Source organism: Heloderma suspectum, chromosome 6 (assembly GCF_057233095.1).
Source record: "Heloderma suspectum isolate Gila_16-S chromosome 6, 16-S_ref, whole genome shotgun sequence".
NCBI lineage: Eukaryota > Metazoa > Chordata > Lepidosauria > Squamata > Helodermatidae > Heloderma > Heloderma suspectum.
Window position 1 is genome coordinate 21,899,349 of NC_139463.1, and position 23,006 is coordinate 21,922,354.

The window sequence follows — 23,006 nt, forward strand, 5'->3', positions numbered from 1 at the left end:
AATCTCGACTCAGACCGCTCTACGCCTTTTCTGTCTCTATGATCCACAGAACTTCCTTCCTTTAGCGAAGGCGAGGCCCAATCGCAGCGTCCCTTTTCTTCCTTGGTCCCGCCTCCCCCCGCGACAGGCCGCTTCCGGCGGAAGTGAGGTATACCGTTAGAGAATAATCTGACGTGGGTGAGGAAGTCGGGCTGGTTCCCCGGCGTCTTCGACCCCGTTGCCCCCAGTCTCCCCCCTTTTCCCCCGGGGCGCGGCCCCGAGCCCCCCGATTCCGCCATGCTCGACTTCTTCACCATCTTCAGCAAGGGCGGCCTCGTGCTGTGGTGCTTCCAAGGCGTGCGCGGCCCCGCGGCGGCCTGCACTGCGCCTGTGAACGCGCTGATCCGTTCGGTCCTGCTCCAGGTGAGAGCCCCCTCGCCCCCTTCCTCCGGCCCCCTCCTCACACGCCATCCCTCGCTTCTTTCATTAATCGTTGTACCTATTTACGCCCTGATAACCTGCCCTCCCCCAAGTTTAGGTTTTAAAGCGTCTTTCACTTACATTGTAATCAGGCACATTTCCCACCTGTATTGTTCTGCCTAGGCAATGGTCTTTCTTCAAAATAAAATAATCTCAGAAGCGTAAAGCTATAAAACAGTCCGTAAACTAATCCTAGGCTGGTTGATTCAGATGTAACGTTGAGCACAGTAATACTGACCTACCTTACAGGGCTGTTGTAAGGGTTACTGCTAGGCAAACGAATGTGGAGTGCCTTGAACACTTGAAAGCGCTGTAGAAGTTGTGAGTATGCTGTCGTAATAACGAACTTATTCTCTGAGTCTGGATCCTTATGTAGCCAAAATGACACCATCCTTGCATGGGAGGGAGGTATCAGCGGACTACGTGGGACCCAAAATTTGTCGAAGAAGAAAAATCCTGTGGGGGCAGGGAAACCGTGAACAGCCTAATGAGGACTGAGCATACTCGGTGGATATGGAATGCTAACTTACTGTTTGAGGGTGGGAAGGAAAACTTGGAAGGAGAAATGGGATGGAGTATGCTGGAAAGGAGGCTGGCTGGAATCCTGAACTGAAGCATCCATTGCTGCAATATGTTATTGTAGGTCGAGGTTGTTGTTGTTGTTGTTATTAAAGCCCCAGTGGTTTCAGTGGGGCGTACTTCCAAGGGTGTGTAGGATTGCGGCCTAAAAGTTCATCTTTAAGCATGCTTATTCAGAAATACGTCCCCAACATAAGTCCTAAACACACTTAGTAGGGATTTACTCTCTAGTAGGTATATTTAGAATGGCAGCATAAAGAGGTAGAACTTACCCAAGAGTCTTGTGGCACCTTAAAAACTAATACATTTAATATGGCTAAGAAAATGACCTTTCAGGCAGTTACACACACACAGAAAACCTTAAAATAAGCTGTGCTTGGTTTGATCTGGCAACTGACTTTGGCAAGGAGGATTCAAGAGTCAAAGTAGAATTATTACGTAAGTCATTCCCAATGCCTTTCAGTTGTGTTCATCAGGGGAATTTAGCATTTACCTAAATGCAAGTTGCTGCTCTTTGTAGTCAGAAATATGTAGAGGATGACTTCCTGTTGCATTGCCAGCTGAACAGGAAGACTCTTGTTTCTTATTTTAGCAGGTTTCCTGTTTTTTAGCATCTGTTTTTCATTTCGGAAAATCACAGGTGCATCATGTTTCTCTGCTTGTTCTGTATCCGTGGGTGCACCTGCTATATTCTCAAGGACCTTGGATGAGTGCTTTCATTACCCTGTACAAAAAGTAGTTCCCTGTTCCATAGGCTCGTGGTCTATAATAGGCAAGATATAAAGGTCAGAAAATACTGTGAAAAGGCAGAGGACTATGAAAAAAAAAAGTATATCGTCTCTTGTATTCTTTCTGTCTTGGATCTCATAGTGCCTTCACCCCAACTGCCATTACAACTTAACAGTTTCCATATGCTTTCTGTAACCCCTTATCAGTTTTCATATGCAACTGTATAAAATTGAATGAAACTGTATAATTCACCTTTTAAAGCTGAACCTCCCTACTGGATTCCACATTGAACAATAAGTGTTCGGAGCAGGCAGGGTGAGCTGATAGTTCACCCAGATATTGCATCATCTTGTAATTGGGACATTTTGATCCTTTGTCATGGTTCATGGTGTGAGCCTTAAGATTCTAAACAGGTCACAAGAGCTGGCTTATTTAGGGCAGGCTAATGGCTCATTATTCTGCTTTGGGACTGTGTCTGCACTGAATGCTGCAAAGTAAGTAACGTGCTTAAATAGGGTTCTTGGTTTCTTCTCACAGACTTTCACCTTAAAGGAAACTACATTTTTTATGAACTGATCATGAAATTCCATGATTTGTATCTGTATATTAGCCATAATTTGTCTAGCTTCTAAAGATTCAGTTATATCATTAGTCATCAGCTGCTGTCGCTGTGTTCCAGAGATTAAATGTGTGATTATAAATGCTTTCAAAATACAGTGTGAATGTCTGTTCTTTGGGCTGACACTAAAGGATAAATAGCTTTTAATGTAAATCGTGATTTTTATTGGTTTTTAAAAATGTACTCTCAACATACATGGGTTTGCAGTCATCACCACCCTATTCCTTTCTCTTTTTATATAAGAAAAGGATTTGAGACTGAAAGATGGTCATTTGGCCAATTCTCCCCTGTGTGTTTCAGGCAGATAATACTTGAGCCCAGGTCTTTTAGATCAAGGACTGAACACTTTTATTATTAGACTGTTTCCTATTTTCTTTTTACATTTGTATTTAGAAGACTTTTCTCAGCAGAAAGGTGGTACTTTTTCAGTTTGCCTCGGCCTTGGGGTGCCATTATGGTTCTGCATTGTCAAAGAATTGTTCCATATTTTAGAACGCCTCCCTAGCAGTATTATCCTTTTGTGTTTCGTTGGATAGGTTTGTGTCTGCACTCATGCTGACCCATTGAGTGCTGTTCAGAATTGCCTGAACAGGTGTGGTCATCTTGTTCCATGTAGCCTGCTGGCATGTGCAGGACTTAGGCAGTACTTCACCACCTCCAGATCCACTTCTTTTGGTGCTGGTGTTTTATTTGGCTCTTTGCTTCTGCTTGTTCATGAAGGCATGGCATTGATAGGTGACTAGATGAAAATGTAACTATTTTAGATTGAGGCAGACTAATGGTTCAGGTAGCCTAGCATAATTGGTCTTGATTGATCGTAGCTCTCCAGGATCTTGGGCAAAAGTCTTTCTCAGACTTGCCGCTGGAGCCCATTTAACTAGAAATGCTTGAGATTGAACATTCCTTGATCCTGGTCTGGTTTCTGTAGAAACAGGCTAATGTCCTTTGTGTCACTCCTAGGAAATCAGGTTGTTCACAGATGTTGTACTGAGGCTACCTAAAGGGTTCTACCAACAAAAGTAGGGCTACAGGATTTGAATGTAGATAATCTCTGACAATATGTTGGCTACTGAATCTGGATAGCCAAAAGCCTGAACCATATTGTGAAAGCCTGTGTTGGATGAATTCCAATGTAACAGTTAATTGTGGTCTGCATTGTGTGTCTTGAAACAATAGATGCCTGTAAGTAGGTTGGGGGCAGGGGAATCTAATGTACCTGGTTGTGCAGACACCTGAAGATTGAATGCTGCCTCATAGTATTTCAAATATTTTTTTCCAGACCCCCTGCAAATGAAGCAGGTCTTATTGTGTCTCAGTGGATCCTGCTAATCTATTTTTCCCTCTCTTAGGAGCGAGGTGGCAATAACTCTTTCAACCATGAAGCCCTTACGCTTAAATACAAGCTGGACAATCAATTTGAGCTTGTCTTTGTGGTAAGTGAGCGATTCTGTATGAGATAAGTAAGTACTTCAAATGGGAAGAAAGTACTCTGTAGCAAATTAAATAGTGTTCAGAAATAGAGAACCTTCCCCTCATCATTGGTGCATTGTTGCTGAGGTTGTTCCTATAGTTTCCTGTGATTTGGAAGATTCTGAACAGAACTGAGCTTCTTACTCAGTCTTGCATCACAGTTCATCATGATGGCAATATCTCAGAAATGATCCTTTGTTTTTGGATCGTTCACCTGTTTAGAAAGAGCAACTAGCCCTCAATGGAGGGACGGTGTCTTTTTAACTTACTAATGGCTGCTTTACGCCAAAAGTTCTGGCATAATAAACCACAACGTAATCAGGCTGTGTGCTAGTGCATGCCACTTGTTCAGTCACATGAGGAGGTGAACAAACTAGGGAGGAGTGGCTACATATGACATCTAGTTTATGGTGAAGTACTCTGAAACAAGCCAGGATTGTGAGCCATTTTTAAAACAGGGTTTATTGTTGGCTTACAAATCCTGGCTTTTTTGGCAGCACTTAACCATACCACCAGGCTTGGATGTCACATGAAGCTATCTCTTCCTGCTTGGTTTACCCACTTGTGCAAAAGAGGGAGGGAGCGGGCTATTAATGGCAGCTTGTTCACATTGCAGTTTATTAAGCCAAAATTGTTTGCATGTTGTTGAGTGTGAACACTCTCGATATGTGATGGTTTTGCATTTTCATAATAATGCTTGTTCTTTTTGCAGGTTGGATTTCAGAAAATTCTGACTTTAACCTATGTGGATAAGTTGATAGACGATGTCCATAAGGAGTTCAGAGACAAATATCGAAATGAGTTCCAGCAGAAGGGAAGTCTTGGGATTCTCAATGGCACCTTTGATTTTAAAGAAGAATTTTTAAGTCTCCTACGGTAATGAAATAATCCCTTAAGTGGTCAATTTATTTTTTAGAAAAAGACGACTGTGCTAGTGATTATGGAAAATTAGAGAACATGAATCTCAGCATGTACAGGAAACAAGTCTTTTGAAAACCAGATTTAAAAAAAAACCCTAAAAAAAACTTAAAACCCAGTGGGTCTCAAGTAAACTCTTCATGGGCAGCTACTTCGCTTAGAACACAGCAAGAGGTGCGACTCAAACAAGACTCAGCCCTTGAAGAGTAGTTTAGCTACATTCAGGCATAACAAATGACAACTTATTACGCAAATGTGCCATTCCAGTCTTTGGGCTTTAATGCCCACCCCCTCTAGATGCGAGGGGAGGCAAAGTGAAACTTCTGTTTGTGATGTATATCAAACAGCCCTTTCTCATTTTGTGTGAATGTGAAAAAAAAATTGTGCTAGCCATAGTTAAGAAACAAGGCCATCAGTCAGGATTAAACTGGTTTGATATTCTGCTTATCTATCGTTTGCACTAACCAGAGGTTGCTGTATTTCGATGAAACAGGATACTGTGGCTTGTGAACCACAGATGGAAGCATCAAATGTCGTCCCCTCAAAGGAGACCAGAGTGTTACGTTCTTTGTGTTGTGTTTTTAAAGTGCGCTTAATACATTATTTAGAAAACATGCTGATTAGTCCAGATTAGTGGATTCAGCCATGGTTTTAGGAAAGTTTTTATCATTTTTCATAATGCATTTAAATCTGGCCCTACAGAAGACAAATTCAAAGACAAACTTCAGCAGGGGAAAGTCATCATATGGCAACATTGTCATAAAATGAGTTTGTGTTCAGTTCTGAAAAGGAAAACTTTAGGTGGCAACCATGTAGGTCAGGATCAAGAAACTCACTAGTAGAAGAAAGTTAGGGAAGCAAGTTCCATACCCGGAAACATGATGTTTAGTATATTGATCAACAACCACAATTGTGTAACCATTTCCTCTTTGCAACCAGGGAAGCAGAGGAGAGTAGTAAAGCCAAAGCTCCCACTGCCATGAAGACATTTGAACAGTCAGAGAAGTCCAAAAAAAGTGTGAAATCTATGATAGAAACTCGAGGAGAGAAACCAAAAGAGAAAACTAAGAATAAGAAAAATAAAGGTTCCAAAAAAGAAGGTGAGTCAGGAGTAGTCTTGACAGGGGCTGCATGCCAGCTGTGAGTTGAGCCAGAGCCCAGAGTGGGTGGAGCTGCATCTTCTCTCTCTCCCTCACCCTCTCTCTCTCTCTCTCTCTCCCCCTCCCCCCCCTCCCTTTCTCCCTCATTCCCTTTCTTCCTCTCTCTTTCTCCTTTCCTATCCAGACAGCTGCTGGGGAAAGGATGGATTTCTTTTGCCAAAGGTTTAAACTGATCACTTTCAGAGGGCTATCGAAAATAGCTGAGGGCCACATGAAATTAGGCCGAAGGCTACAGGTTGCCCACTCCTGTCTTAAAACATGGTGTCCCGTTAAAGCAATTATGTTTTGTTCAGCTCCAGGAGGTGAAGCAGCCCCAGTCCCCAAAGCAGCCCCTGTAGTTAAGCAGGAACCTCCTGTTGCAGCTGGGGACAGGGAAGAACTGACCAAGGATGAGATCCTGCAGAAGAACCGGGAAGAATTCTTCAGGAAGCGCATGAAGGGGGGAGAGAAGTCCAAGTAAGTGCAGCCAGTAACTGTGTGTGACTAGGCTGGGTGGTCACACCACTGCAGGCATATCTGCTAAGAGTGAAATACATGATATGGCTAATGTTGGCCTAACTTCAGCTTGAAGATACATCATGCTGAGCTCCCATAACCTTTTAGCAATAAGAGCTGATTCATTTCTCTAGAGTTCCTGGGTGACTTTGGGTGATCTTTTCAATGCCTTGACTGTGTTGTCGTCTTGTAAATGTGAAGAGTATATATACCCCATTAGGGCTGTGTCTTATGAAATTAGTGGGCACACCATGTGTTATTTAGGCATGTGTGCGCTATCAATACATGTGTACATGTGTATACTGTGTGGTTGGTGTGTGTGTGTGTGTGTGTGAGAGAGAGAGAGAGAGAGAAGCTTTTGACTGCTTGCCTCCTCTGGAGGGATACAATTTATGTATTTATTTATTTCATTTCATTTCTATACTGCCCAATTGGCCTGAAGTCCAAGTGGCAAGTTCACATGGTTTAAAAGAGTAGGCATTTTCCCCTTCTGTGAAGTCCCTCTAATTTTGTGACATGTAAAAATAGCCCTTTTGCAGCAAAGCATCTCAGAGGTGCATGTGCCTTGAAATTAGAATTGCAGAAGTAGTAAAATGTCATCGTCTGTGTCTCTGCCTGCAGTCTGCATGGTATAGCCCAGACACAGGTTTACCACTTCACCGAGAACCTAGGCATTAACTTCTTGAGCCAGCCTCCATTCCAGGAACAGGCCCTTGCAATGAACTGAAAGGCAAACAAAGAAAAGACAAAACTTAATTTGAGCCAGGGCTTCAAGGAGGAGACTAGAATGACCCTTGCCATGGTATTCTGAATTCTGGCAGAGGCAGGCTGAGTGTTACGGGGAGTGTATTAAACCAGGGTTCTGTTTGTCTTTCTAGAGCAGTGTTCCCCAACCCAGTGCCCTCCAGATGTGTTGTAATAAAGCCTCCCATCTTCCCCATCCAAGAGCCATGCTGCTTGGGGATGGTGGGAGCTGTAGTCCAAGACACCTTGAGGGCACCTGTTTGGGGAAGGCTGTTCTATTATTTTATTTTTATTTATTTATTTCAGAAACGGTCTGTGCTGCTTTTTCATTTTTAAAAGAAAAATCCCCTTGCGGTTTACAAGATTCTAGAGAATCACATTTCTTTGGACTGACAGGGCAAGGAAAGTTTAACGTAAAACACAGAGGCTCTGTCTTGCTCAGTGTGGTTGTCTTAATAGCCCAGTAAAGTTTGTTGTTCACTGCTGCAGATGAGTCAGAGCAGGAATCATGTTGTTTTCTCTGATCTAATGGAGCCTTCTTTTCTGCCCTCCTTAGCAAGTCCCCAAAGCAGGATGCTCAGAAAGACAAGGGGAAGAAGCCCAGAGTGTGGGATCTGGGGAACTCAAATGCCAAAGTACTTGATTATAGTAACTCCACTACCAATGGAAATGCAGACACTTGTCCCATGGAGGAGTATGATGCAGATATGGTAAGCTCCCCAAACTCTTGACATCCTGGTGGCTCTGCTTAAGGCCTGCGTTTCTGCAGAGCTGGAGTCACATTCCTCTCTAATCCTCCAACAGGGATTACCAGGGCAGCTCTGTAGTGGGCTCTGAATGTAGAGCTTGCTGCCAGAGCCGATATAGTTTTCTAACCAATGACTGAGCAGTGTTGTGCAAAATATGAGAGGCTAGATGGGGCTGTTGGATAGATGGATGGAGTTTCGGAGTTCCCGTTCTGTCTTCCTCCCTTTCTCTCCTATCTCAATGAGATCCTTGAAATAATGGTTGATACGTATGTACCTTGTAAGTGTGCGCAACCCCATTTCAGTTTGGGACCATGACACTCTGGGAGTGGGGAGGGTTTAAACCTCCCTCCCCCTGAAATTCCACACCCATGCTGGGGCTGTTAAAAAAAAGAAGAAGAAGAAGACGACGACTCCAGTGGGGACTGTTTTCTTTTTTTTAAACCCTCTGCAGGGTGAGTGGGTTTGGGGAAGAAATGGTTGTGGGATGAAGGCTTCCCTCCCCCCGCCCCTTCCAGAGTGCCATGGTCCTGATCTGTATTAGGGCTGCGTGCACGTACAGAAGGTAAATATCATGCATAGCTATAGTTTTGCTGTGCGCGATGAACCAAGTGTTTAGTTTGGCCACTCCCTCTGGAATGACTCTTACAGCAACAGAGGGCAGTGTCCAGTGCATGGGTCTAATCCAACTCACACTGGGGCCCAGTCGGGCCTGTGGAGGGCTTAGCAGCTGCCGTGGGCCCTGCCACTTCACTCTCTCAAAGCCCTTAGTCCTAGTAGGAGAGGAATCCCCATATTATCTCTGATTGAAGATTAGCTAGGTATTCTCTGCACTGCTCGGCTGGGGCTTGCAAGAGACCCAATCGGGACACGAGCAGTGCAAGGAGCCGCTTGACTCAGGGCCAATCCAGTCCCTAGACTAAAAGAGGCTCTCCCCCTGCCTTACAGAGGTCACTGCTGCTGTTTCCTTTGGTTCGGGCAAGCACAGCCTGGGTTTGTTGGAGCAGTGAGCCACAATAAGGAAGCTGTCTAAGACTTATTCTCAGCCTTTTTCTCCCCCAATTCAGATAATTGGAGATCGTGATCATGAGCCCGGCCATCTCCGTGATCTTGAATATGAGAGTGAAGAGGAAGCTGAAGAAGAGGAGAAGGTGGCTCAGAACTCCTCAAGCACGAGGTAAGGCCTCTGGGGCCCTTGGGGCCCATCTAATCTCCCAGGTGGTAAAGTAACTCACACCCATGGGTATGTGGGTACTTCTTGTGCCAGAAAACCTGGCAGCTGTTTTTCCCTGTGGAACCCAAACTTTGGTATCAGAGCAAGAAGTAGCAACCGTCAGAGAAGATGGAGAGATGCAGAATGTGCTCAGTTCCTCACTTGATACACTTGAATGTCTGACCTATCTTGCTATGGAGAAAGGCAAGCTAGAAATGATTGGATAACCTTCCCTTGATCCCACCAAATATCTGATCTCCATGCCCTCTGTGTTCAAATTTGTTTCCACTGTTGTATGTAAACAAAAAATATTCTATTATCTTACTTATTACTACCACTACAGAATATACATTCTGGACCAGGTACTACCCAAGTGAGACAGACATATGGCATGCAAACGACTCTGCTTAGATGCATACGCTTTGCATGGCTGCAAACCTTGACCGCTTCTTGATCCTTCACATTGTTCTCATGCAATGTTCTGGATTTGCTTTACATATCACTGTAGATCATGCTGATCTTTGATTGGAATAAATTTATCAATCTATCCATCACTGTAGAACAGCCTTCTTCAATCCAGTGCCTTCCAGATATGTTAGTCTACAACTCCCATCATCCCAACCAGCCTACCTGTTGGGCATGCTGGTTGAGGGTGATGGGAGTTGTAGTCCAACATATCTGGAGGACACCAGGTTGGAGAAGGCTGCTATAACGTTTGGCAAGGGAGTTTTAAATATGCCACTTGAGTATGGTCCTTTAGGGCCTCTCTTTACCATGTCTGCTATCAGATGTTCATCTAGAGTAGGGGTGAGCACCATAAGGGCCACTTGTTTGTTTGTTTATTTATTATTAACTTTATTAATCGCCCATCTGGCTGGTCACCCAGCCACTCTGGGTGATGTACAGCATATAATAAAACAGTTTAAAACAATAAAATTCTGCAATAACAACGTTTTCTAAAATACCCTAATCCACCCCAAATGCCTGCCTGAACAACCACGTTTTTAATGCACGATGGAAGCTCATTAAAGAGGGGGCATGGTGGAGTTCCCTAGGGAGGGAGTTCCACAGAGTGGGGGCCACCACAGAAAAAGCCCTCTCCCTCGTCCCCACCAGTCTAGCTGTCCTGGCTGATGGGACAGAGAGAAGGCCATCCGAGGCTGATCTTGTTAAGCGTCCTGTCTGGTGCTGCTGGAGGCGCTCCTTAAGATAGGCTGGGCCGGAACCATATAGGGTTTTAAAGGTCAAAACCAACACCTTGAATTTGGCCCGGAAAACAGCTGGTAACCAGTGCAACTCCTTCAGCACTGGAGTGATGTGATCTTGCCGGCGGTTGCCTTTAATCAGGCGAGCCGCCGCGTTCTGTACCAGCTGCAGCTTCCGAACCATCTTCAAGGGTAACCCCACGTAGAGCGCATTACAGTAGTCTAAACGAGAGGAGACCAGGGCATGTACTACCGATGGGAGCAGATGGTTGGGAATGAAGGGGCGCAGCCGCCGTATCAGATGGAGTTGATACAGCGCTGTCCGGCTCACAGCTGACACCTGAGCCTCCATGGACAGCTGGGAGTCCAAAATGACCCCCAGGCTGTGGACCTGGTCTTTCAACGGTAGCCGTACCCCATTCAACACCAGGTCAACATCCCCCAGCCTCCTCTTGTCTCCCACCAAAAGTACCTCAGTCTTGTCAGGGTTCAGCTTCAGCTTATTCCTCCCCATCCAGCCACTCACCGTCTCCAGACATTTGGACAGGGATTCTACAGTCAACCTTGGTGAGGATTTGTGCACCCCGCCCCCCCAAATTGGGGAAGAAATGGCAGTTCTAGCACTATGGAGTGCTAAAATGGCCACATTTAGCTTCTTTGCAAGCCCACCCCGATGGACAGGTTGCATTCAAAGAGATGGCATGCTGCATTTTGCAGGCCATGCAGTCATAAATTCGGACCTCTTGTTCACTCCACACCTCTTTGATGAATAGAAACCCATTAGTCGTGGAATGCTCTGAAGCAGCACTGTCTTGTCTCTCTCTCTGAAAATGCTTGGGCATGAGTTAGATTGAAATACTTTAATTGCCACATTTCCTCCAGTGATGTTCTGACACTGCCTTCCTGTCCCCAGTGCCAAGAAAGGTGGCATTGGAGGCATGTTTGGGATGCTGAAAGGCCTTGTGGGCTCTAAAAGCTTAACCAGAGTGGACATGGACCCTGTGCTGGAGAAGATGAAGGATCACCTGATTAGTAAGTTTGGGTTCCTCTTGAACTAGGCTGACCTGGGGCTCTACAAGGTGGTGATGGATCAGACACTACCCACTACTCCAGCAGTTCCTACTAAGTGGTGTTTATGAATGTTACGGAACAGGGTCAGGAGAGCTGACCCTGTAGTTTCTGAAGGCTACGTGGAGGGAGGGGTCAACAGGGAAAGAAGGAAGCAAAATTTACAGCAGGGGTGGGCAACTTGTGGCCCTCTGGATGTTTTGGCCTCCAACTCCCATCATCCCTCACTATTGGCTGTGCTGGCTAGGGCTGATGGGAATTGTAGGCCAAAACTTCTGGAGACTTACATGTTGCCCACCCATGGTTTACAGCAGCCTTCCCCAACCTGGTGTCATCCAGATGTATTGGACTGCAACTCCCATAATTCCCAGCCAGCATGCCATGCTAGCTGGGAATTACGGGGGCTGCAGTCTAATACATCTGGAGGGCACCAGGTTGGGGAAGGCTGCTTTACAGCATGTCTAGTTCCTGTCATTATGAAATGTATTCCAAATTGGATCATGTTCCTTCTTTGTCCTGTTTTCAGAACATAGTTCTCTTCTGTGAATTTGTTGTGCCGTCCAGAAATGCATACCAGGTGTGGTTTTGGCTTTCCATGCTGTCAGAATTAGCCTTTTGGCTATCATAGGCACTCTTACAATCCAGGCACACTGGAGGTTGGGCATGGCCTACTCTGTAGGCAGGTGCTCTAGCACAGAAGGTCTAAGCGCACACACCATGCCTTATACAAGCTGGTTTATTTCAAAAGCTTCTGTATTTTTTTTTTACAAGACCCAGAATGCCTTGTCCATCAAGAGGGATGTAGAGGCCTCAGACCTTCAGTATCAGTCTGATTAAAGTGGATTTTTCTTGGCTGTTCAGATTGGGGCCTAACAGACCTATGAGCAGCCTCAAGTATAATAGAGGTTTAATGCTACTGATGGTTCACAGCAGGAGGATAGAAGAATTGTGTATGGCTGGAGATCCTTTTCTTCTCTCATGGGATCAGTAATGCCTTCTACAGTTACTTGATGTCTCTTCCTTTTATTTTCTTATATTAATGCCCCCACTCTTGCTCTCTGGAGCTCTAAGCAGCCTACCTATAGGGCCCAGGTGTTTCCCACAACGAGTATCTGAATTTCAGAATCCAGTGATGACTAGCTGACTTTCACGGGAGGCAGAAGAGGCAGAGGTTTGGTTCGGATGTGAGAAAGCCAGATCCAGATCCCTCTGAGCTGGTTTCAGGGTGTCTGTGAGCAACTTACTGCCAACCTCACCCACCCAGTAGAGTTGTGAGCTTAAAATACCATTTCCACTCCTTGAAGGGAAGGTGAGCTGACAGCTATCACACAAATCACTTTGGAGCATATAAACAAATCATTCTTCTTTCTCCAGCCAAACAATGTGAATTAGCAGTACTATTGTCTTAACTGGCTGTGTTTGTTTCCTTCTTCCCAAAGCTAAAAATGTTGCTGCTGAGATTGCTGTCCAGCTGTGTGAATCTGTTGCAAAGAAGCTGGAAGGCAAAGTGATGGGCACCTTTACTAGTAAGTGTCTTTTCTTTTTGAATAGCTGAACCCATACTGTGATCAGGTAACATTCCTTTCCTCAGATATATGCCCAAACAGTCATAGATTCCAGAGTGAATCTTTGTGTCTCAGTAGCCTAATTTAGACTTTTGCTGAACTTTTAAGGACCTGTTCACGTAATCTCCCATCAGGAAAGAAGTGTACAGCATGGTGAATCTACAGTACTCCTTGTAACCCATAAAATAGGATGCAAGTGTACTCTAGTCCACCTGTTCATTTCTGTGCCTGTTCCCCACAATTTTTCTACTCCTGAAAAGAGTTGGAAGGATTGTGGAAGTCTAGAACATCACATGCAAAACAATGTTTGTTTTGCATACAGTTACAAAATTCTGTATGTCTGTTGGTGGGGACTGGGTGGGCACGTGCATAGGCCCACTATAGGTACAGTGTTTCTAGAATGTTACCAGGTTGTGCCTTCATTTTACCCCAATAATACTTTGTTGGTACCCTGTACCCATCTATTCCTCCCCACTTTTCACCCTCTTGTGGAAGCAAATTCCTCACTCAGTGGGACTTGCTTCCAACTAAATGTGTTCAGGGTCAGGGTGCAAATGTGAGTTGTTGTTGTTATTTTTTTTCTCCAGTTGATTGTGCCAGAATGTTGTTGCTTGCTTAGCATGGTCTCTAGTTGGTATGTGTGACTTGTAATGCTGGTGGGATGGGGAAGAAATAGCCCAAACAGGATTTGTTCGGTGGGAAGAACAGCTCGCCTGCAAGAATGCTTAATCCTCTGCAGTTCTTGATGCCTCCAGTGCGTGGGAGACCTCTATGTAAGCACACTCCACAGGGTTTTGTAAAGGACAATTTAGATCCTTGGCACTCAGGTGTGGGACTTTTCTGTAGGTTCCTCAAAGAAGGCTGATAGATTGTCAGGGAATGTTGATGCAATTTAATCTTACAAGAATGAATTTTAGGCAGAGAGGTGTTTGATGTAGGGGACCTGTTTTGTTTTTTTACTTTTCATGTCACAAAGCTGCTTCAAGTGCCTGTGAGCAGAGAAGTGGGGTATAAATAAATAAATTACTAAAGCAAAAGCAGTGTTCTTCCAGAAATGTGATGGCTTGCAAGAGAGGCTGTGAGGGTGACAGAAAATCTGAGCAGGCCATGTGTCCTGAGGTGCCCTGTCTATCGGACAGGTGGGGGATTGGACTCCGAGACATGGTTTGCACAACACAGTGTGGCTCGTTGTGGGTCATGTAACTCATGATGAGCCACGGTGCCCGCGGGCGCCATTTTGTATATCCAACCCCCCACTCGGGGCTTGTCATGTTGTACGAACCCGGCGAGCGTGGAATATGTGAGGGTTAAGCAACACTCGCATAACCCACGGCCTGTTCTGGGGTTATATGAGGGTTGTTTAACCCTCGTATAACCCATGCTCGCCAGGTTGACATGATAATGCCTGAGCAGGTGCTGGGTATGCAAAATGGTGGCCACACGTGCCGCAGCCTCATCGTGGGTTAAATCATCCATGGTAGCCTGTTGTGTTGTGCAACCCAGCCCTGAGGGTTGTATCCAATGTTAGTCCCACTTAGAGCAGACCCACTGAAATGAATGGGACAAGTTAGACTAACATTGGATACAACTCTGAACAGCCAGCTGCTGACAGGGATAGATTGGTGGGGTCGGTGATTCCCGGAAAGGGATAGGTAGGAACAAAAGCCAGGTGTAGATAGCAGGGAGATGATGCATGTCCAAGGAAAATGCGAGATGTCATGTTCACAAAAAAGGGAGCGTCTCATTGTCCAAATCCATCTTCTCCAGCCTGGTGTCATCAAGATGTGTTGGACTGCAAATCCCATCCTCCACAGCCAATGCCTGTGCTGGCTGGAAATGATGGGACTTGCAGTCCAACCTATCTGGAGGATACCAGGTTTGGGAAGGTTGGTCAAAATGTTCCAGTCTGACCCTCTTTCGAGTGACATAGCCCCAGCTCTGCAAAGCAAGCAGGATTGAGCCTGTTTGAATTGCCGTGTCCTTGGATGCATTCCTGAGTTTTAAGGTGGGACTTGAACGGGAAGGAGTAGCCTCACTGGGTCTCTCCATCTGGAACCCATTGTTTGCTTCCAATTTCCCAGCGGTGACCTCGACTGTGAAACAGGCCCTTCAGGAGTCCCTGGTGCAGATCCTACAGCCCCAGCGCCGCGTGGATGTCTTGCGTGATGTGATGGATGCCCAGCGCCACCGCCGACCTTATGTCATCACTTTTTGTGGCGTCAATGGAGTCGGGAAGTCAACCAACCTGGCCAAGGTACTTAAGAAGGCCTGTGCATAGCTGGCTGGGGGATTCTGGGAATTGTAGTCCCAACACATCTGGAGGGCACCCGGTTGGGGAAAGCTGGCATAGGTAGACAGGGCAGGAAGCGGACCTGCCAGGCGCCCTTTTAAGTTCTGTGTAGAAGCTGGGCAGCGGACCGTGGAGGAGATAACCTTCTTCTGCCCATCCCTCAGATTTCTTTCTGGCTGATTGAAAACAAGTTCAGTGTTCTCATCGCTGCCTGTGATACCTTCCGTGCTGGAGCTGTGGAGCAGTTGCGAACTCACACTCGCCGCCTGAATGCTCTGCACCCTCCGGAGGATCACGGTGGCCGCACCATGGTGCAGCTTTACGAGAAGGGATACGGGAAGGATGCGGCTGGCATTGCCATGGAGGCGATTTTGTACGGTAAGGCATTCCTTCCACAGTCTTCTCATCCCTTCATCCAAGTTGATACCTGTTTGCAGCTGAAACGTCCCCTCTTCTCCTTGCCCCACATTTCCAGGGGTATTCCTGATGCCGCTCTCCCTTTCACCCTATAGCAACCAGATGTTTGAAGAAATGGAGCAGGCCTGAGTAAAAGGATCCTACTCCAACCTGTCTCCAATTTCTTCTTTGCCAGGGAAGGAATCTGGATTATAGCTGTGTCTCACCTGCCACTCAGACCATAACCTGGAAGGTGTCAGACTCAGAAAAGCCTTAAGGGTTGAATGAAGCAAAGGCTCCCTATCTGACCTTTATTCTTGTTCATAAGAGCGAGAAACAAGCTCGGTTGAAGAATCGAGCAGCATAGATAGTATTCAGCATTCTGACAAACTCAATTATGTATTTTTAAAAAGTTTCTAGCCCTTATGGCTATGAAAACTTGTGGACAACACCTGGTGGAAATCTCAGAAGCAAGAGGGAACTAAGCAGGCATTCCAGCGGTAAGAGAGCAGAACTGTAATACACTATGAAGGGTATTTCTTCCATTTGCAGAACTTCAGTTGCGGAGTTTTCCTTTTCCTGGAATAGGGGTTGGGAAAGAGGAGCTGTTGTTGTTTTGTTATTTGTTTCTCAGTGCAGAGTGCAAACAGCTCTGAGCACTATTCTCTGATGAAACTAGTGTTATTGACAGTATGCAGCATGGGGAATTTTTTGTTTACAAAGAGGTGTAGGTGGGCAAGAATGCACAGGCTTCCTACCCCAATTTCCACTGGGGAAAAAACCTATGCCAGCCGTATACGCTCTCACAAAGAACAGATTTGGGGTATTTGACTCCGTTCTGCAACTCATTTCAGAGGAGAAAGCGGCTGTACATTTCAAGATACTCCTATTCAAAGCTATGCACTTGTATTCCCCCCCTCCCGTTATTTATTCCTTCTAATAAGTGCAGCCCCTTTTCTCTTCCCAGCACGCAACCAAGGTTTCGATGTGGTCTTGGTGGACACGGCGGGTCGCATGCAAGACAACGCTCCCCTGATGACAGCTTTGGCTAAACTCATTGCGGTTAACACCCCTGACCTCGTCTTGTTTGTGGGAGAGGCCTTGGTGGGAAACGAGGCTGTGGATCAGCTGGTTAGTTCCTGAGCCTTACTGGTTAGGGCTGTTCCATACAGTGCATGTCTACCCAGTAGTAATCATGTGTTCACACACAGTGAATGTATCTCAGCAGGGCTGCACAGCCTCTCTCAGCCTGAGGGTCACATTCTGTTTCAGAAAAACACCGGGGGGGGGTGCATTCCAGTGGTGTGGGGGGCAAAAGGAGGTGGGGTCAACAATACCATCCTATTTTAGCTTAAAGCTTTTCCTGCTAGTAACTAAGCCTTAGGAGGGGCATTTCAGCCTTTTCGAATGGGGGGAAAAACCAGGCAAAAGCTGGGAAACTCCCGAATTATGGAGGGTGGGGGGAGAGGGAAAGGGGGCATCCCCATCTGCAGAACCTTGGAGGATCAGCTTTGGTCCTCAGGCCTGAGGTTTAACACCTCTGTATTATAGGTATGTGCACCCAGAAGTGCTGGGGATGGCTGAAGTGTCCCCACTGCAGGCATATTCAGTGACAAATATGTGTTTGCTGCAACATTAATGTATGGAACAGCTGTTGGAGCACCCTGTTTCTCTGTGTGCACGTACATGTACATGTGTGCATGCACACACGTGTGTGTAGGGAGAAATACTTACAGTCCACCAGCGAGAGTTGTGCAAGAATTTTGCCAAACGTGTCTCCTTCCATCCCCCAGGTCAAATTTAACAAGGCCCTTGCTGATCACTCTGTGGCTCAGACCCCACGCCTCATTGATGGAATAGTGCTAACCAAATTTGACACCATAGACGACAAGGTAAACAGGGCCAGCAGACTGGGCTTGCTGAGTGGGGAGGGACTTGCTCCATTTGGATCTTCCTCTCTTTTTTTTTTTTTAGAGTAGCAAATGGGTTTTTCATCGCTCTGGGAGTTCTAAGATCGGTTTGTGCAGGTGGCTTCTGGTGTAGGCTCAGGAATTAAAGGAGGTTTAAAAGAGCTTATGAATAGCCAGACCCTTTCAGTGTCCTACATTTTCCTACATGTTTTACATGGTGGTGGTGGTTTGTCCAAGAGAACAAAAGGGACATGCCATCAACTACAGAAAGCCAAACTGCCTAGTCTGCTTTTATAAGTGAATGCTGAAAAGCAGCATATAACTGAAAAATGAAGCTGCAGCTAAAATGTCATTAATAATCCTCCGCAGTTACCCAGTGACCTGATCTGCATGTAAGAGAACTTTGGCTATTGGTCAGTATAGAAATGTAATAAATAAATAATGTCAACCCAGAGTATGGGTTGATGAATCCTGGGTTGTTATATGCAAACCTGGAAATATGGGTTGTCCCTAATGGTTTGTTGTTGGGTTGTTTTTTTAACTATGGGTTATCATTACATGAGTTTCACCAGGCTACGGAGGCAGCAGGCAAGAGCGGTCTAAGAAAATGGCTGCTCTACATGCCAGTACTACAGTGCCGCAAAGGCATTTGGGATACAGAGAGGGAGGGGGTGAAGGAGGGAACAAACCACCCAGGAATTGAAAAACAACAGTCTGCGTTTTGCATGATAGTCTGGCAGACAAATCATGGGTAAACTCTGGGTAAGGCAACAACCGATATTCCAGGTTGTCATTACATGCAAAATAAGCCAGTGTGTTTTAAGGCTGTAGGTCAGCCTTCCCCAACCTGGTACCCTCCTGCTGGAACAACTCCCATAAGATCCCAGTCTTTGGGAGTTGTAGTCCAACACATCTGGAGGGCACCAGATGGGGAAAGCTTACCATAGGCCCTTCAGCTGAAAGAAGGAAAAAAAGTGAAGTAACCACAGAAGAGTGACTTCTGGGTGCAATTTCACTATGCAAAAGGATTCAACATGCTTACGCTGATGCTGTTTGCCCATTAATGATGACCCCTTTCTCTTCCTAGGTTGGCGCCGCAATCTCCATGACGTACATCACTAGTAAACCAATTGTGTTTGTGGGTACTGGACAAACCTACTCTGACCTGCGTAGCCTTAATGCCAAGGCTGTGGTTGGTGCTCTCATGAAGGCCTAACCACTAGTTATTGCACCAAATTCCTGTCTGCAGATGTCTCAGAATGTGCTTTCCAACGTGACTGTTTTAGAGACCTTTTCAATTTTTTCCTTTTTTTTTTTGGCATAGTGCAACACAGAATGGAGGGATGCTGGAAGAAGGGGCTGCTTACCTGTTTTTCAGTCCTCTTCGTTTCATGACCGCACCCCTTCCTCCTTTAATTTTAGCAGGAGGCACCTGTCTATGGTTATGTTCCACTTATTTGAAATGAACTATGCCTGTCATGCTCAGTGGATCTGAAGTGTTTGGGGTGAGGGGGGAGAACCTTTCTCTAGCTGAGGAGTCCATTGGCTGGAGTAGAAACCCCTTTCCTGTCTCCCTTCATTCTGCCTGCTTGAGACAGAGGCTGAACCCAGAGCTTTGTATTGTCCACCCCCGGTTAGTGGGTGTCATAAGAGCTTTGGGGAGTTGCTCTGACACTAAGCACCCATGAACTCTGCCGTATTTGAAACTCTCCCTTGGGCCTGTGCAGCCACTCCAGGTTATGCTTTGGAGGTGTGGAAAATGCGGGAGCGTTTGTCTTGGCAATCGGGCTGTTGCCTAGAATTGTTGGCTAACAATGAGAGAAGATAGATGCTGCCTAGTGATGGTTTTAGCAGATCAAGCTTCATCCTTGCAGCTTGCTTTGGTCACAGCAGCTCTTCAAAGCTTTCAGACCTAAAACAATAATAGTTACAAGGATGGGGCCTGCTGCTTACAAAGAGACAGGCAGTGGAAGGTCCTTTCTACTGCCAGTGGGGCGCTTCACAGCAAAGCTATCCAGGCACTGCCCCAGAGAGTGTTTCCCAAAAATGCAGGAACCTGCAAGGCCATTTCTAATCACATATTTGCAACCGAGGACATCCCTTCTGTTTTCCTAATAATGTCTCCAGCTGATCAGAGAACTGCTTCTTGTTGCACCTTTTTGTTTTTGTTTGTTTTGTGGGGCTAATACAGGTCAGTGGCCACGACTGCTGTGCTTGTCGCTGTGTTGATACTGGACTCTTCTTGCGTTGGGCTTGTCTGAGTCGTTTACGGTGAGCACATGCTGTAATTTTGCACACAGCACACTCAAGCTGCGCGTGCAAAACTGAAGCTTGTGCTCATGATGAACGTGGCAGACAATCCCTTTGCCCCCCCCCGCCCCCCCCAAACAGGGTCTAATGCAAACCAGGTAAAACAAACATCTGGCTATAAGAAGTGCTGGTTGTGTGGGTTAGTGTTAATGCTGCTAGATGACCTTATTAGATCAGGAGTTGAGTATTTTCTGCACCAAATTACTCTTCTCCCTTCTTACACAGAATCCAACTCTATGACCAGGTTTGTGTGATCACAGCCCACCACAGCTTATTTAAGCTACGGCGGGTTGTGGCGTGGGCCGGGCAGCTTTCGAATATTCAGGCTGCGACTACGGCTTGTGTTGTCTGAACAGAGGGAGGACGGGTTGTTGGTGTGGTTAACAAATCACCCAGAGCCCATGGGCTGCTTTAGGGTTGTGAGTGGCTTGGTAACAATGCCAAGAACCCACCCTCGCCAGGTTCAGCTGACGCAACAAGCCATGGTCACAGCTTGAGTACTCAAAATGGCCACCCACACATGCTGCAGCCCACCATGGCTTAAATAAGCCACGGTGGGCTGTTTGGTCATGCAAACTGGCCCAGTAACCCTCTGCCTCACCTCCTATCCTTTTCTGTCTCATCATCAGAGGTCAGAATAAAACTGTTCGATGTGAGCCTTTGCATGCTCTCCCGCCACACTGGTGTTTGCTTTTCCAAACCAGTCTATGAAAGGAAGTTCTGGTGGGGGTCATGCCAGTGGTTGCTTGCTGCTTTTCTGCCCCCTTTTCCCCTTCCTCCAGAGTGCCTCTTGATCCTGGTATAAAGTGCTATGTTGAATAATACAAAACTCTATGAAGATGTCTTGTAGCTCGGTATTGCAGATGTGCTCTAGTGCAATAAGTTGAATGCTGTCTGCTAAAAAGTAATTTATATAATAAAATTTCATTTAAAAAACCCAGTCTTTTCCTTTGTGAGCAAGAGGCAGGGTTTTAAACTATGTTCCAGAAAATCCTTGGCTTCTTCCATTAGAAGATCCATAATGGCAGACAAGCTTCTCTGAAAGACAGCTACCTACTGGTCTTTCCCTGCAATGCTGAACAGCAGAAGAGCTCTGCATAAAACCTAAGGAACATCCTTGAAAGCGGCTGCAGAAGATGGGCCATATAAAAGCATGAGTGTGACCGTTATGTGGCTTTGGCACCTCATGTGCACATCACACTAAATGACAGTTTTAATTCGACATGAATCAGTAACAAGCCACAGCAAGCTATGGTTCCTCCTCGTCGGTGTGCAGGCATAAGGAAGAATTTGGAAGCTGTTTAACCATGGTTTTCCATGTCATCCAGAACAACAAACTGTGGTTAACATTAACTGTGGTTAGATTCAAACAAGCCAACTCGAAGCTGGCTTGTTTAATCGTAGTTAAGTTTAACCAAAGTTCTAGGTTTGGACAATACAGCAAACTCTGTTTAAGCAAAAGCAGAAATGAAAGCTTTCGAACTAGAGGAAGAGGGAAAAAGAAAGGGAGCACATAAACCCAAGCCTCACATTGGCTTGTTCTTGCTCCTAAGAACTGTGCTGGGTTAGACCAAAACTTTACCTAGCCCAGTATTTTGTTTCCCACAAACAGAACAAAAGTGATAGCCCTTTCCCAGCAGTTGGTATTTAGATCTCTACCACCACTGAACCTGGAGGTATGATATAGCCATAATGACTGGTAGGCATGAATTTCTCCCATGTATTTGTCTAAAGCCAATCTAAGCCCAAGACAAGCGAGCAACCTTTTTATTTCAACTTTAGACATATAAAACACTGTATAAAGAAAAGACTTGGAAAACTAGAGCTTCAAGTAGTTTAAAAAAAATGCTCCCATTTTAGTCGAAACCCTTACAGAATATAAAAGTGCTAGTAGCAAACTTTTGCTGCAGTTGGGAGAGGCTGCATCTCCCTGCAAAAACAACCTTAAATAGAAAAAAGACATCATGTTGATATAACAGGTCTGCATGCCCAAATCGGAAGGGTCCAAGAATGGTTGCGTCAAGTCAAGATATTTTTAAAGTTTCACATGTTATGGCAGCAGCTAAGGAAGACAAGGCAGGGCACTTCCAAGAACCAAATGTGGAGAAGGTAATACTTCATTGTTTTTTTCTTTCTTCCCCAAGCGAACTTGAGAGAGTTGCATGTCTTCCTTGGAGCTGCCGGTATCTTGTCAGCAGAAGAATTAACTTGTAGAGCCCGTTGCTCTGATGGGAGTGCTTTGTGCTATCGGCTGCTGCACCCCACATAGTTAGTATCCTTGGATGACTTCTGGCCAGATACTTTGGACGCTGGCCTTCAAGGATGCATCCTAACAAAACCCATGGACAACTGCAGAGGGTTGGTAACAAAGCGGCTGACGAAAAAGGGGGCAGGATTGGAGGACGAACCAGCTCTTGGAGAAAGGAAGTTTGAAAAGGCACATAGTCAAATTCACTTGCCACCCCTCACATCAGCCATTTGCTTTACGGTCGGAAAGGGTTCCCCCTCTCATTCAGTACTACATTCAGTACCATGCCATTCTGTGGCATGGCATTTTATGGTAGCTTCGGGATATTCAGCCTTGCAAGGAACGGATGGCTGGAGGACAAAACAGCAGCACAAGTAACATGCAAATACTTGTTCTGCAGACACAGTTGCCGCATCCCAAGTAGAAGTGGCCCCTCACCTATGAATTCTTGATGCAGAAGCAGCTTAGCGCTTCTCTACACATGGCTTTTATCCTGCGATCAGGATTGGCCACTCATGGAAGTTTGCGGGCTCTTCACGTGACATCATCAGCCTCCACTTTCCCCATGTTTTCTTACCATTTCAGCAGCTTGATGTGAAACGGAGGTAACGAGCTATTAAAAGACCCTGATTAAAAATTGTCCATGTAAAAAGGGAGTTGTGCTACAACAGCAGCACCATCTAGTGGCTGTAATGAAACATAGAACTTATAAATAAAGGCAATCCCTGGATAAAAAAGAAGTGTGTGTGTGAAGGAGCTGATCTTAATCCTGCAAAGAATCCGGAAGCAGAAGCCCTGGTAAAGTGGGATAAAAAGCCTGGTGTGGAGAAGCCTATAGGCATCTTTCCCACAGGAGGATGTTACAACAAGCAGAGAGGACAG

General features: G+C 45.7%; 2 protein-coding genes across 4 annotated transcripts in view; one reads left to right on the plus strand and one right to left on the minus strand.

The window, feature by feature from the left end:
* The first annotated feature begins 150 nt into the window (after window positions 1-150).
* SRPRA (SRP receptor subunit alpha) lies at window positions 151-21,634 on the plus strand. Its single transcript, XM_084803742.1, has 14 exons — window positions 151-402; window positions 3,736-3,819; window positions 4,569-4,732; window positions 5,714-5,874; window positions 6,228-6,390; window positions 7,730-7,883; window positions 8,987-9,096; window positions 11,251-11,369; window positions 12,845-12,931; window positions 15,052-15,224; window positions 15,425-15,638; window positions 16,624-16,787; window positions 17,450-17,548; window positions 18,654-21,634. Exons 1-14 carry the CDS (start codon window positions 277-279, stop codon window positions 18,780-18,782), a joined length of 1,947 nt encoding a protein of 648 aa, XP_084659868.1. The 5' UTR covers window positions 151-276; the 3' UTR covers window positions 18,783-21,634.
* The window catches only part of SIRAL1 (SIR2 antiphage like 1), a 26,109-nt gene continuing 24,730 nt past the window's right edge, over window positions 21,628-23,006 (minus strand). For all 3 annotated transcript variants that reach the window (XM_084803754.1, XM_084803755.1, XM_084803753.1), the window contains exon 9: window positions 21,628-22,289. In XM_084803754.1, coding sequence (XP_084659880.1) covers window positions 21,994-22,289 — 296 coding nt within the window. In that variant the 3' untranslated portion in view covers window positions 21,628-21,993. The remainder of the gene's footprint in view (window positions 22,290-23,006) is intronic.